General features: G+C 36.8%; 2 protein-coding genes across 2 annotated transcripts; both read left to right on the forward strand.

Moving 5' to 3' along the window:
• The first annotated feature begins 3,932 nt into the window (after positions 1-3,932).
• Positions 3,933-4,877, forward strand: LOC144254258 (olfactory receptor 6B9-like). Its single transcript, XM_077797274.1, has one exon. It carries the CDS (start codon positions 3,933-3,935, stop codon positions 4,875-4,877), a length of 945 nt encoding a protein of 314 aa, XP_077653400.1.
• Positions 4,878-13,106: 8,229 nt separating this feature from the next.
• On the forward strand, positions 13,107-14,051 carry LOC144254259 (olfactory receptor 6B9-like). The gene has a single exon (XM_077797275.1). The coding sequence runs from the start codon at positions 13,107-13,109 to the stop codon at positions 14,049-14,051; it is 945 nt and encodes a 314-aa protein (XP_077653401.1).
• Positions 14,052-15,569: the final 1,518 nt, after the last annotated feature.

A 15,569-nucleotide genomic window follows, 5' to 3' on the forward strand; every position in this document is an offset into this window, starting at 1 on the left:
TATAGTGGATCTCTATCTTTTGTTAAATAATTTAGAAGGCATTATTTATTTAAAAAATGTGTAATTCTTTTGTATTCTAGTTTTTCACTTTATGGATTAAATGATTTTTAAATTCTGAAGAAAGAATGAATAACACCAGAATTTACTTGATCTCTCTAACTGTAACTTAGTACTCCTTGACCAACCTTTCTCCAATCCTCCTTCCCTATTTCCTTCCCCAGCCTCTAATAATCACTGTTCTACTCTTAGATTCTATGAGATTAACTTTTTCTAGTTTCCACATTTAAGATCATAGTATATACATTTGAGTAAAGATAGAAGAAAGGAATACAAAGAAATGATAAATATTTCAGGATATATATATTTTTTTTTTCTAAAATTTGTACATTATATAATACATACATATTTAAAAACATCCATGATACCCTGGAATAAGTATAATTATTATATGTCAAATAAAGATATAAAAATAATAGAAAACAAATTATTGGTGTTATCTTAAAGACAGACACATGAATGCATCTGTTATCTTATAAACCCAATTAGATTATTATACTGATTTTTAAATAATTTGGTATTAAATCATCTTATAGAAGAGAAAAGGATCACACTATATCCACAAGTAGAGATAAACATGGGACAAGTATAAACAGGAATTTATAGATAGATGAAGATTCAGTTCCTTTGTCCAAGTCCCCTGGACATAGACTTGGCAGTGCACAAAGAGTTTCCCTAGAGCCAGGAAAGACCAAGTGTAAGTGAGTCTCTTGGGAAGAAGGCATGGGCAAAAGGTAGACAAGTACTAATATATTCACCAGTCTCTGCTTTTGTCTTCCTGCTTAGTGCCTGCTGTGCCCACTATGCTTTCTAAGCAAAGACCATAAACTTCAGAGAAGATAAAAATCGCAGAACTGGTCAGTTTTTCCATAATAAGTACAAATATTTGAAGAATTTTCCACTCAACAAAATAGGACAGATGGATTATGATGAATGGTTAAAGTACTAGGGGAGACTGGGTGATCTCTAAGGAAAGCTCCACAGAAAATGAAGACAAACTTGGGAAATGTTAGCAGGCATCATTCCTGGGCAGAAGGGTATGGGGTTAAATTAATAGGAAAATGAAAATTCAGTGTACATTGCAAATTTACCCAAGTTTGGGGAAATTCAGGCAGGTCAAGGATTATTATGTATTGGACAGGGGGACAAAAGTTATATTTCCTATTCTAGAAGAAAGCTATTAGTATGTGTTGTCTCTTAAGAACAAATACATAAGAGTGGGAAAAGTAGTTTTGTAACATAATTAAATGATTCCTTTCCTCAGATACCATAGAGATCTCAAGGCTCTGATTTGGGTTCTGAAAATAAGAGAATAAGAAAAATAAAGAGAATTTTGCAGCCCTACATTTTTTAAAATAGAGCCTGCTAAAAGGTACATTTACGGCAAAGAAAATAGAGAAGAATATGAAGCTACAGGCATTTGCTTAAGTATATGAAATCAGGATATTAAGAAGAAGGTAAGAAAGACGGCATTGGTGGTCTGCAACTTAGAGCTCGTCAAAGATGTTATAATCATGTTCTGCAGAAAATTGGAATTACCTTAATTTCTAGATTATAACAGAAAAAGTAAGTATAAGTAAAAGCAAGAGAATGGCCATGTGTTTATATGAGCACATGTGATTGAAATATAATGCTATGATTGAATGAACATGTATAAGTGTAGGAATGTATAGTGAAATTATAGCTAATACAGAGAACAAACATGGACCAGGTCCCATGTTATTTCAATGCATTATCACATTTAATTCTCACAACAAACTCTCAAGATAGGCATTATTATCAGTGTTCCCATTATACAGAAGAGGACATTCAAGTACATATTTGCTAAGTCTTCTATTCAGGATGATATTATCAATAGCTTTGCTCTAACCTGAAGTCAGTCCTTTTAAATTTTGTGAAAGGTGAATGTGTGGGACAGCATGAGACTGATGGTTAAAATGTAGACTGTAGTACATGTCCTGAAAAGAAGGGGTGTCTCTACAGTGGTGCTGCTTCCTATGGGTTTAGAATATGGGAAAACTCCCTACTCTGTTCTCTAAGCCAGTTCTTTTTCCCAGAAAAACCATGTGGTCAAAGACAATTTAAAAATGACCAACTAAATATTACTGAACTACCTCAGTGGTGGATGCCCGGGATGGAGAGCAAGGGACAATCTCCTTCCAACTATCAGGCAAGGCTGAGCTCTGGCCATGAGTTCTTCAATGGAAAGGGATAGTGGTGCATCACATCCTTCAGTCTTTTGGTGTAAGCCATGGTCAGATCTCTATTTCAATGGATAAGAGATGACTATTGTTTGGCTGCCATCCTCCTTGGTGGAGAGTGAACAATGAATGGACAAAAAATTGAGCAGAAGGTATGGGCAATGATCTGAAAGCAGGACCTCAATTCAGTCTTTACATATGAGGGTGGTATTTAATGGAGATAAACATTCATTCATAATATTTTAAGAGATGATCCTGTGAAATCTATTTACCTGACCAAAGACTAAAATAGTGGAGATAATTCACAGAAATGTTCTGCCATCCTTCTTCACAAGGTCCATCTGTGCTTGTGCTGCACTCGTGTAATCTCCTGCTTCTCATCACTGTGGACCAGAGTCAGAGATAATGGCTAATATTTAGAAATACTGACCTAACAAGTGAATGGAGAGCAGGGCTCACATACAGTGTTCTCAAACCTTCTATGTATGTTTGTCATGAAAGTGAATTGGAAGCTCAAACTCTGAATGTGTCAATGATGTACAGCCTGATGGACATGTGCCTTTTGCCAGGGGAAATCTGAAGATCTGTCTCCTCTGTCCCTGACCCATTTCCTGTGGATTCCAAAGTTACAATGGATTCATTGATTCACTTGTTAATCCACATTCCGTCATTATCTGTGTGTTTTCCAGTCATTGTCCTAGGCATTTTGGTCCCAGTCATGAAGGGCAGCATCTTGAGTTTTGAAAGATTGCAGTGTAGTAGACAAAAATTTCAATGCAGGAGGGGAGCATGCATTGAGAAGCAAATGCTGATGGGGCACTTGACCCAGTTTTTATAGATGAATTCTAAATGTAATCGTGAACTTGAATCACCAGGTAAAGATTAGAAAAGGATGTAATAGGAGGAGGGAATAATATATGCAAAGCCACAGGGACAAAAGAGATCATATAAACCTGGGGAGCAAAAGAAGGGTGAGTATTTGTGGAGCATGGAGTATTATTTATAGGGTCATGAGAGATGAGACTGGAGAAGTAGGTAGGGATCGAACTATGAGGTACTTTTCATGTATGATAATTAAAATTTGTCATATTTCATTCACTGATGTGAAGTCAATGCTGTATTTAAGGAATTTTTGAACAGCAATTATTATTTTAAAATTTCCATACATTGTACACTGAACAAATTAGGCAGGCTTAAAATAAGTCAGCTAACAGATCACTCAAATACTAAACTTTAAAACTTTATCTGATCCTATGATATCTTCTGGCTTCTTTTAGAAAGGAGTACATCTTGTGCACAGTTACTAATTGATCAAAGTCCTTGAACCAATGAGAGACACAGAAAGACAGAGAGACATGTTGTCCATGATCATTGAAAAGGAGCTATGAATGAGATAGATCATGATATTGAAATCATTATCTTCAAGTAAGTGAGGGTTGGTGTGGAAGGCAATTTTTGATCCAGGAAGAATTTCCATAAGAAAAAAAGAAAGTTAATGGAAATTTGTGCTTCAAATCTGAAGAAGAGTCCCTATTAACAGAAATTATTTTATGAGTCTGATTAACAGGAAAACACAATTGATAACTTATTTTGGTATTTGGTCTGATGCCATAGACATCTTAATTTTTGTGGTGTTACCATAGAAGACTTTAGTACCTCCAAGTGCTGTCAGTCATGCAGCAGATGAACATCACTCTGGTCAGTGAGTTCATCCTGGTGGGCTTCCCCACTGCCCCATGGATGCAGCTCCTGCTCTTCTTCCTCTTCCTCATGGTCTACTTGTTGGTGGTAGCAGAGAATCTTGTTATCATGTTCACTGTTTGGGACACAGTCTCCCTCCATAAGCCCATGTACTATTTCCTGAGTAGCATGTCATTCCTGGAGGTCTGGTATGTCTCTGTCACAGTCCCCAAGATGCTGGATGGATTCCTCCTGCAGAGACGGCACATCTCCTTCACAGGTTGCATGACCCAGCTCTATTTCTTTATCTCTCTAGCCTGCACAGAGTGTGTGCTTTTAGCAGCCATGGCCTATGACCGCTATGTGGCCATCTGCCACCCTCTTCGATATCCAGTCATCATGACCACAGGTTATTGTGTGCAGCTGGTTGCTTTCTCCTACATGACTGGCTTCATGATCACCGTGATCAAAGTCTATTTCATTTCACATGTCACCTTCTGTGGCTCCAATGTCATGAACCACTTTTTCTGTGATATCTCACCAATCCTCAAACTGGCATGCAAAGACATGTCCACAGCTGAGTTGGTAGATTTTGCATTGGCAATTGTCATTTTAATCTTTCCTCTCACCATTACTGTCCTTTCTTATGTCTACATAGTGTCCACGATTTTGCATATATCCTCTACTCAGGGAAGGATGAAGGCCTTCTCCACCTGTGCATCCCACCTCACTGTAGTCATAATTTATTACACAGCCATGATTTTCATGTATGCCAGGCCAAGAGCTATTGCATCATTTAATTCCAACAAACTAATCTCAGCTGTGTATGCAGTCCTCACACCCATGCTAAATCCTTTCATCTACTGTCTAAGGAACCAAGAAGTCAAGAATGCCATCAAGAAGACCTTGGGGGGAGGCAAATGCCTCCTGCTCAGCTGATCTCTGCTGCCTTGAGGAGGAGACAGTGTCCCATGCAGAAGTTCTTTGCATGACATTTGTCATGGTCCTTTTTATTACCAGCGCTTTTCTACAACCTGGATTCCTAAAAAATTTATAGTATGTAAAAAATTTTAAAGGAAGATGCTTACTATGTATTGTTTGAACCATTAAAAAGTCATGCTTTAACCATTTTACACCATAGATACTTAGGTACTTTAAAACAATATAATAATATAATATATTCAATTTTAATACATATGCTTGCATACATAATTGTATATTTAATGTACGTTTGAAATACGCATGGTGTCAAAATACAGTTCCTGTTCTCAAAAATATCTATTGGTTCTCACCAAATGAATAAACTTAGTTCTTTTGTTTGCTTTTCCAGTTTCTTCACAGTACATTTTAATTATCTCTTTGTCTTTAATTTCATATCTTGCTCATGACGAACTTGTACAGATAAATATTAGGTTGTGATTATTATCACTTTTAAAAAGTTTGCCCAGGGACCTAAAGGAAAGTGTCTTATTTTCAACTTAGAATCATTTCTCAGGGCAAAGTTGCTCTCCCTGATTGTCATGTTCCATAGTTTTATTTTGTGAAGACCAACAGAATTTGTTCAATTCACCATTCACCTTTAGACAAAGAGTATAAGAGGAGGAGGAGGAGAAAGAGGAGGAGGAGGAGGAGGAGGAAGGAATCTCCTCTAGGATTCCTCATTTTCTCAGGCCTTTGCTTCAGCTCATTTCAGCCACATTTGGCTATTGCCTCAGACACAAGTGCAGCTCTTGGGTATTCATTCTTTTAAGACTTCTAGCAACCAATTCTGGAGTTTAATGGTTACTTGAGGCAGAATTTGTAGCAGAGACTCTGGGGCCTCCCTAGGCTATGGTCACCTCTATTGACAGGGAGGCTGCCACTTCCCCTGTTCTGAGCACACAGTGCATCCTTTGGCAGTGTGTGTCCCTTCAGTGCCTGCTTCCTGAGTCCAAGGCAGTGGTTAGGACCTCTAGTCTCTGCAGAGGCCTCATGATTCTGTCCTCTCACCTTTTGCTCTCATTATTCCACATGCTTTGCTGTGCTAGTCTCTCTACACTGAAAGTCTTCTCACCTCATTCTTATTGATCACATCCTAGTCATGGTTTATATTCTAGCACAGGTAATATTCCATATTTGTGTAGTTAATGCAAAACAGTTTTAGAATTCTTTGTCATTGTTGTTTGTTTTTAAGAATTTTTCATGTTTATTTGTAAATGTAACCTGCCCACAGTTTTCTTTTCAGCACCCAACTTTATTGAGATATGTTTGACAAAAATCACATTTATTTAACTCGTTAAGTCTCAGGTTTTCAATTCTGCTAATATTTAAATGATTGACCTAGTGCATTAAAATATGTTGAAAATAATAATCTAGAGCTTATATATCCTTTATATATTTTCATATTATATATGTATGTATTCAAAGCTCTAATCATTCATGTATTACTTCTCAAAAGAATAGGCCTCTAAAAACATAATAACTAATTCAAAGTTACTATAAGTGGAGTATTTGTTGCATAATTTACATCTTTATACTTGTTCCACATTTGGAACTTGGGGACAAAATGAGTTTAGTCATACAATATGATGATTTCACATATGTATACATTGTGAAATGATTCCACAATCAAGCTAGTTAACTTACCCATCACCTTGTATAATTACCCTTTTTTTGTGTGTGTATGCTGAAAACCCTTAGTATTGACTCAAATAGCAAATGTCAAGTACACTATACATTACTATTAGCTTAGTAACCATGCTATACTGTAGATCCTCAGAAATTATTTGTGTTGAAAATGAAAATTTGTACCATTTGGCCAATATCTCTAGTTCTTCCCAGCTACCCCGTCCCCTAGTAACCATTATTCTTCTTTCTGTTACTATGAATGCAACTTTTTAAGCTTTTGCAGATAAGTGAGAGCAGGCTGTTTCTATTTGTTTCTGCCTTATTTCAGTTAGTATAATGTTTCTTGTTGATGCAGGACATCACAAATGGCAGGAATTCCTCCTTTTTAAAGAGTGAATACTATTCTGTGATACAGATAAACCACATTTTCTTTATTCATTAATCTGCTGACAGATGCTTATTTTACTGACTTTTTCTATTATTTTTCTAGTTTCTATTTCCTTTATTTCTGCTTTGAATTTTTATTTCTTTGCTTCTATTGACTTTAGGTTTAGTTAGTTTGCTTTTCTTTCTAGTTCCTTGAGATGTAGAGACAGGTTGCTTCTTTGTGATCTTTCTCTTTTTTTTTTCCTATTATAGGCATTTATTGCTATGAATCTCTCTCAAAACTGTCTTTGTTGCATCTTTTAATTTTTGATATGCTGTGCTTCCAATTTTTGCTTGTCTCAAGATATCTTTTATTTTCTTTTTAATTTCTTCATTTATCCATAAGGTAAGAACACATTGTTTAATTTCCACTCATAGTGAGTTTTCTACTTTCTTCCTAGTACAATTTCTAGTTTCATACCATTCTAGAAAAAAAGATATTTGGGGTTGGGGCTGGGGCTCAGTGGTAGAGCACTTGCCTGGTATGTGTAAGGCACTGAGTTCTATCCTCAGCACCATATATAAAAATTAAAGGTCCATCAATAAAAACAAAAAAACAAAAAAAATTTTAATTAAAAATTGATATGATTTCTATCTTAGGTTTGTTAAGACTTGTTTTGTGTTTTTCAGGAAAAAAATGTTTCCTCTCTCTCTTCCATCTCTGAAACACAGCTTCATTGTGTGAAGTATTCTTGGCTGGCCCTTTTTCTTTCAGCATTTGGACATACCATCCCCTGTCTCCAGACTTGCAATGCCGGTCTCTGTTGAGAAGTCCATCAATCTCGTGATACGGGTTTCCTTCACATGACAAGCCTCTTTTCTCTTGCTGCTTTCAAATTTCTTTCTTCAGCTTTGATTTTTAACTACTTGTTTAAACCTTTTCTGTTATGGTTGCTCTGATATTATGCTATAAACAAAATATATGAATAACAGAAAACAATTTTTCATAATTCTGAAGAAGATCCAGGTGCTTCAGATCCAGTGTCTGGTGAGGCCCTTCTTTCTGGTGAACACAGGATGCTTCTTCTGTGTCCTTACATGGTGGAAGGGATGAGGCAGCTGTCTGTGGCCTCTTTTCTATGTGTGTGTGTGTGTGTGTGTGTATGCACGCACACACACGCACACACGGTACTAGAGATTAAACCCAGGAGTGTTATAGCACTGAGCTAGATTCCCAACCCTTTTTTCTTTTGAGATTGTATTTTTAAATTACTTAGGGCCTCATTAAGTTGCTGAGGCTGGCCTTGAATTTTCGTTCTTCTTGCCTCACCCTCCGGAGCTGGTGGGATTATAGGTCTGCATCACCATACTTGGCTTCTGTGGTGTCTTTGATAAGAACATTAATCCCATTAATCCAGAAAGTCTGAGTCTTAAAGATCTAATTACCCTCCAAAGGCCCCATATCCTAATATGTTTACACCGGTGATTAAGTTTTCAACATATCAATTTGAAAGAGGGAGCATAGACATTCAGAGTATGGCAGATTGTTATGTCTCATTGAAGCATCTTTGGGAAGAACCTGTTTAGGGACCTTTGAGCTTCATGTACTAGATTTGGGAAAGTTTTTTTTTTTAATAATTATTTTCTTTAAATAAACTTTCTGCTCATTCCTTTCTTTCTTTTTAAACTATAGTATTAAAACTGGTTTCCCCTCTGCATTGTGTTCCATAAATCCTGTAGGCTTTCTTCATTTTTTTTGTTCTTTTCTTTTCTCCTCTGACTGAATAATTTTAAATGACCTGTCTTCAAGTTTGCTGATTTTCTTTTTCATGATCAAGACTACAATTAGAATCCTTTATTTCATTTTTCATTTCAGTCATTATATTATTCATCTTCAAAATTTGTTTCATTCTTTTTTATGTTTTTATATGTTTCTTGAACTTCTCATTTTTCTCCTTATTATTTTCCTTATTTTATTAAATCATTTATCTGTATTCTCTTATAGCTTACTGAACATCTTTAGAACAATTATTGTGATTTTTTTTTGTCAAGCAGTTGATGTCTCACTTTTTGGGGGGTTTCTTACTAGACATTTGTTGCATTTCTTCGATAGTTTACTATTTTCCTAATTCTAATGATCCTTGAAGCTTTGCAAATTTGTTTGCACATTTGATGAGTAGCCACCTCTTCCTGACTTTGTGGACTGGCTGTGGGTTAGGACACACTTTTACCTACTGGAGGAAGTACAATATTACAAGCTATGGGTCTGTATCTAGTGGCATACGCCACCCATATCAGTATGTGTAGTATCTCTGAGTTCAATGGAGTGCAGTTTCTGGTTGGCTCAGGCAGCTGCTATCTGCAACATCAACAATTGCAAGGTCCTTTGTTGCAGAGCTGCAAGGGGTCACAGTGACTATGAGGGCTCTTAGGATATTTAGAGTTACATCTTTCTCCAGCATCAAGGACTAGGACTGTGGGCAGGACCAGGACTTACCACAGGCATATGCATGGAGGACTATAGCATGCATATATCAAGTTATGGGGTCTAGGAATAGTAGTGTACCTGTATATGACTGTAGGGAACAGCTTCAGGTTCCTGCATGGGCTGGGACTGGAACAAGGGCCAGAACTAGAGATCAAAATTATTTGCCCTAATAGTCTATGCATGTATAATTTTATCAAAATGGACTCTACTGTTATGTATAACTAAAAAGAATCCCTGCCCCCCCAAATTACTTATCATCATACTGCTTTCAAATATTTTCTTATCATGAGTCTGGAATGACATCTATTTGAAGAAATATTTTCTATATTCTTCAGTTATAAAGGATTTTTTTCTCCTTGGAGTTCTTAGAGCATTTTGTTCATATATGTCTTATGCATCATGTCACCTAAATGTATGGTTTACTTTTTATTTTAGGGCGAGCTCAAGACCTATATATTTTATTCCAGGATCATATAGCACAGCAGTTTGTACACAGGGAGACAACAGTAGAAAGCATATTTTATATAAAGTATAAAAAATAAGTATTAAAAAATAAGTCTGTTATCTTAAATCCACTTTGGTTTCTTACTCTGGCTTCTGAGTAATTTGATATAATACCAGCTTGCATATTTTGATAAGTGAAAGGACCACACCATATTCAGAGGTATAAATAAACAGGATCCATTATTTAACAGAAATTGATAGGTAGCCAGAGATTCAGCTTCCCAGGTCCCCTAGACATAGTCTTGACAATACACATCAAGTTTCCCTAGAGTCAAGACAGGCTGAGCACAAGTTGGCCCTGGGGAAAACACATGGAGAAAAAAAAGGCAGGGTAGGCAAGTGGTGAATATATTATCTTGTCCCCGCTCCTGTTTTCTTGCTTTGTAGCTGCAATACCTACCATGCAGTCTAGGCAAGGATGCGTCATGATATTCCTAGGGAGTATGATAATCTGCAGACCAGTTTTCTTTCCCATGATCAGTATAAATGTCTGAAGAATTTTCCATTCTCAGAGTAAGGACAGATAGACCTATTGAGTGCATGGAGATACCAACAAAGATTGGCTGATCCCTGAAGATATCCCCAAATATGATGAGAAAGAACTTGGGGAGATGGATGCAGGTACCATTCTTGAACTTCAGAAAGGGTATTTGGGGAAATAATATGGGAAATGAAGATCCAGTACATCCATACTCAAAATTGGGAGATTTGGGAAGATCTGAATCTGTTGGGTGTTAGGGGCATGAAGGATATGTTTCTTGTTCCAGAAGACATCAGTGTTTTGATCCTTTAGGATAGCGCATTAAGGACTGCAAACAAAGAAGTCCTAGATCATAAAGAAAATTTTTTTTTCTAGGTTGCCATAGAGAGCCCAGAACTTAGTGCTTTTGCTTCTACAACAAGGAAAGTAGAAAGAGATGATTTTGCATTTCTACATGCTCTAAACTAGCGAATATTAGAGGTATATTTGTTGAAGGAAATGAGGGTGCTTGAATAATAAAAATATTTCATTAGAGTGAATTAGGAATAAGGCATGAAAGATCTGCAACTTGGAAATTTACAGATGCTATAATCCTACTCTCTAACAAATTTGAGTCATTTTGCCACCCAGAATATAACAGGAAAAGTGCAAAAAGAGTATGGGTACACAGGAATGAAAACATACAATCGAGTAAACTGTATAAGTGTAGCATAACATAGCAGCTAATACTTATAGAGAATAACAATGAATTAAGTCCTATGTTAAATGATCTCAATGCATCATCATATTCCTTCTCACAAGAGAGTCCAATTGTAATTGTTCCCATTTTCTAGGATGGAAGTACCTTTCCTTAAGTAATCTGCTCACTATGATACAACAACTAGGTGATGGAAATAACACCTGAAACCTTGTTCTGACTCTAAGGTCAGTGCTCTTCTGTGCAGAGGTGAGTATAAGGTTAATTGTGTGGCTGAGGAGGGAGTCATGCATTGTTAACATGTGATCTAATGAGTAGCAGTTTCTGTATTGGTGATGACTCCTAATGGGGCTAGGTCATAGGAAAAACTAGTTATTTTCTGATACCACACAAGTTTCTTTTTTCCATCAAAAGCATTTGGCTAGTGATTAAAGAACTAGGCCAAGAGCTCCTTATTAGTCAATTTCCTCAGAGGTGAAAGTGTAGATTGGAGGTTGAGATTAAGGGGTAATCTTCTACCCAGAGAACAGTGCTGAGCCATACTAATGCATGCAACTATGGAAAGCAGATAGTGGCACCAATAATATATATTTCAGTACTTCATCCTTCAGCCTCTTGCCAAGAACTATGGCCAGAAAATCTGTACCTGGGGGCATATCAGAGTGAACTCTGAATGGCCTACCACATTCTCTGTGCAAAGAGAACAACACATCATGGACAGGAGTTTGGCAAAAATTGTAAGCAATGTTTTAAAGCCAGGCTTTAAGGAGGTCTTTAATAAAATGAATTGATAAGATATTTGAGCTAGCTTAAAAAACATGATGACCTTCCAGCTTTACAATATCCATCTGTCCTTGTGCTGTACTCATGTGCTCTCCAGCCCCTCCTCATCTCTTTGGATCTCAGCCTGAGACAATGCTGGGTCTTTAGAAAGAGGACCTACCAAGTTAGTTGGAGACCAGGGCTCAGATCTATCAAAGTATCCTGGAAGTGCAAGCTCTAGATTTGTCAAAGATGCCTGATAGATACAGTCTTGCCAGTAGAGATCCAGTGATCTCTCTCATCTGCCTTTGGATGATTCCCTGTGGATATCAAAGTTGCAAGGGATTCATTAATTTACTTGCTAATCCATATTCAATTAATATTCATGTATTTTCCAATCAATGTTCTAGCAATTGGGCCACAGTCATGAAGGAGTGTGTATAAGATTGAGTATAGTAGGGAAAAATTTCCATGCAGGAAGGGAATGTGCTTGGAAAGCAATTGCTGCTGGGGCACTTGACCTGGTTTTTGTAAACATGAAATTTTCCAATAGCTATTGTCATTTAAAAATTTCTTTAGACTCTAATTTGAAGAAATTGTGCTGGATCAAAAAACTAAAGTGGAGGGATCCCAGAAATATTAAACTTTTGGAACATTTTCTGACCCAATGCTTACCTCCATGTTTTATTTCAGGTGGAAATAAATATTTGGTAAGTTTTTAATTAAACATAGAAATGAAGTCAACATGGAAGAAACAAATGGGTCTATCTTCATTAATAAAAGAACGAAGAATGACATGAATGTAGACATTCCAATTATTGTCAATAGGTAAGTTGCAATCACTGTCAATAATTGGTTTGGAAGCGTTTTTTTTTTTAAACAGTTTTTTTATGAACTTAATATTTTTTATTATTATTATTATTATTATTATTATTTTAGTTTTTGGTGGACACAACATCTTTTTTTGTATGTGGTGCTGAGGATCGAACCAGGGCTGCTCTCATGCCAGGCGAGCGCGCTACCGCTTGAGCCACATCCCCAGCCCAAGAAAGAGTGTTTTAATTCAGGGAAGCTTTTGTTAAAACCAAAAAACATTTGCATCACATTTGAAGAAGAGTACCTTTAACAGAAATTTTTTTATGAGTTTCATTTGCAGAAAAACAGATTTGCTGACTTATTTTGCTATTTGGTCTGATGCGATAGACATCTTCATTTTTGTGGTGTTACCATAGAAGACTTCAGTACCTCCAAGTGCTGTCAGTCATGCAGCAGATGAACATCACTCTGGTCAGTGAGTTCATCCTGGTGGGCTTCCCCACTGCCCCATGGATGCAGCTCCTGCTCTTCTTCCTCTTCCTCATGGTCTACTTGTTGGTGGTAGCAGAGAATCTTGTTATCATGTTCACTGTTTGGGACACAGTCTCCCTCCATAAGCCCATGTACTATTTCCTGAGTAGCATGTCATTCCTGGAGGTCTGGTATGTCTCTGTCACAGTCCCCAAGATGCTGGATGGATTCCTCCTGCAGAGACGGCGCATCTCCTTCACAGGTTGCATGACCCAGCTCTATTTCTTTATCTCTCTAGCCTGCACAGAGTGTGTGCTTTTAGCAGCCATGGCCTATGACCGCTATGTGGCCATCTGCCACCCTCTTCGATATCCAGCCATCATGACCACAGGTTATTGTGTGCAGCTGATGGCCCTCTCCTATATAAGTGGTTTTACAGTCTCTGTCATCAAAGTTTATTTTATTTCACATGTTGCATTCTGTGGCTCTAATGTCATGAACCACTTCTTCTGTGATATCTCACCAATCCTCAAACTGGCATGCAAAGACATGTCCACAGCTGAGTTGGTGGACTTTGCTTTGGCAATTGTCATTCTTGTTTTTCCTCTCATCACCACTGTCCTCTCCTATATCTACATAGTGTCCACCATTTTGCGTATACCCTCCACTCAGGGAAGGAAGAAAGCCTTCTCCACCTGTGCATCCCACCTCACTGTAGTCATAATTTATTACACAGCCATGATTTTCATGTATGTCCGACCCAGAGCTATTGCATCATTTAATTCCAACAAACTAATCTCAGCTGTGTATGCAGTCCTCACACCCATGCTAAATCCTTTCATCTACTGTCTAAGGAACCAAGAAGTCAAGAATGCCATCAAGAAGACCCTGGGGGGAGGTCAATGCCTCTTGCTCAGCTGATCTCTGCTGCGTTGAACAGGAGACAGTGTCCCATGCAGGATGTTCTTCCATGACATTTGTCATGGTCACATTATTACTAGCACTGTTCTACAATATGGATTCCTACAGAAATTGCAGCATGAGAAAAGGAAAAAGGAAAAATTGTAGGAGAAAATGTAGAAAATAGTGCATAATATTTGTCATGCTAAGAGTGGACTATTATTAATAAACAATGTAGATTAGTGCCTTGAAATCATACAATTACAATAAATATTTAGTGTGTGCAAGCAATTGTTCTTAGCACTTTAATCATAATAAATCATTTTATTCCTGTAAAATTTTATGAGTTTATTATTTTTATTGCAAATCAGAAAAATGAAGAACAGAGTAAATAAGTTGTTTAGGATTGTTACCTAATTACTATCAATTTCATTATTTGAGCCCAGGAAATCTCACTCTAAAATCCTCTGTTTTAGGTTCTCTCTCTCTCTCTCTCTCTCTCTCTCTCTCTCTCTCTCTCTCTTGCCTACCCCCTCTCCCTCCCTCTCAAGATTCTATGATAGTGGCTCTGGAGGCAAGTTAGCTAACAAGCATTGATGTGTTGAAAGCAGTCCGGTTGTTAAGTATAGATGTGGTGATAACTGATAATGGTGTAGTGATAGTGCTGGTTGTGATTACTTCGGGTTGTCGATGATGGAATACTATTGACATTAATAATAATATTGATATTTTATGACCTTCTTCCAATTTTATCTTCCTTCTAGGAGTATTAAAACTCATTTCTCATTACAGAGGTGAGAGCAATAGTTTCACAAGAGATGAAATAATTGATATTCCTGTCACATTTGCAGTTGGTTGTATATCTCTTAAGACTCTTTCTTTTGACTTCTTGAATTCTTTTGGCTTTCCAGGGTATATCATGCTACCACCAACAAACTAATGGGATATTGTCACTTTCATGTAGGACCGAGCTGAAACTCTCAATACATCATTATAAAATAAATGCTACATACAAATTAATGAAAAACAAATGCAAAATTTCCTAAAACAAATAAGTGTTATACATCATTGAGGCATCTGCTAACTAGGTAAGGAACTGTAGTATATCAGACAGAATTCTACAAATCTCATTAAATTGAGACTAAATATAGAAGAAATAATCAGGAAGAGATATTCTAACTACATATTCCTATATATAACTATATATTCCTACCATAAGTGAGACCCCAAAATTATTTGTTCTAAGTCACCTGCAAAGTTATTCAACATACCTTGGCTGATTTCTTATATATTGCTCTTATTATGTTATTCTACTACTTAAGAATTCTCAATATGATTTAAGTAGAACATACTCTGTTATTATTATAAAATCTATTTTGGAATAATTCTATTATCCATAATAATATCTTCTCTCTTCCCATCTACATGAAGTAAACCTTATATTTTACTTATCCTGAATGTGAGACATCCATTCTGATATTAGCTCTCTTAAAGTTTTCAATAGTGATAACAAATCAATTCTTCCCATACTTGTTCATT

Source organism: Urocitellus parryii, chromosome 4 (genome assembly GCF_045843805.1).
Source record: "Urocitellus parryii isolate mUroPar1 chromosome 4, mUroPar1.hap1, whole genome shotgun sequence".
NCBI lineage: Eukaryota > Metazoa > Chordata > Mammalia > Rodentia > Sciuridae > Urocitellus > Urocitellus parryii.

Excerpts from the sequence above, each read along its gene's own strand:
- LOC144254258 (XM_077797274.1), top strand. The coding sequence starts at position 3,933 with ATGCAGCAGATGAACATCACTCTGGTCAGTGAGTTCATCCTGGTGGGC.
- LOC144254259 (XM_077797275.1), top strand. The coding sequence starts at position 13,107 with ATGCAGCAGATGAACATCACTCTGGTCAGTGAGTTCATCCTGGTGGGC.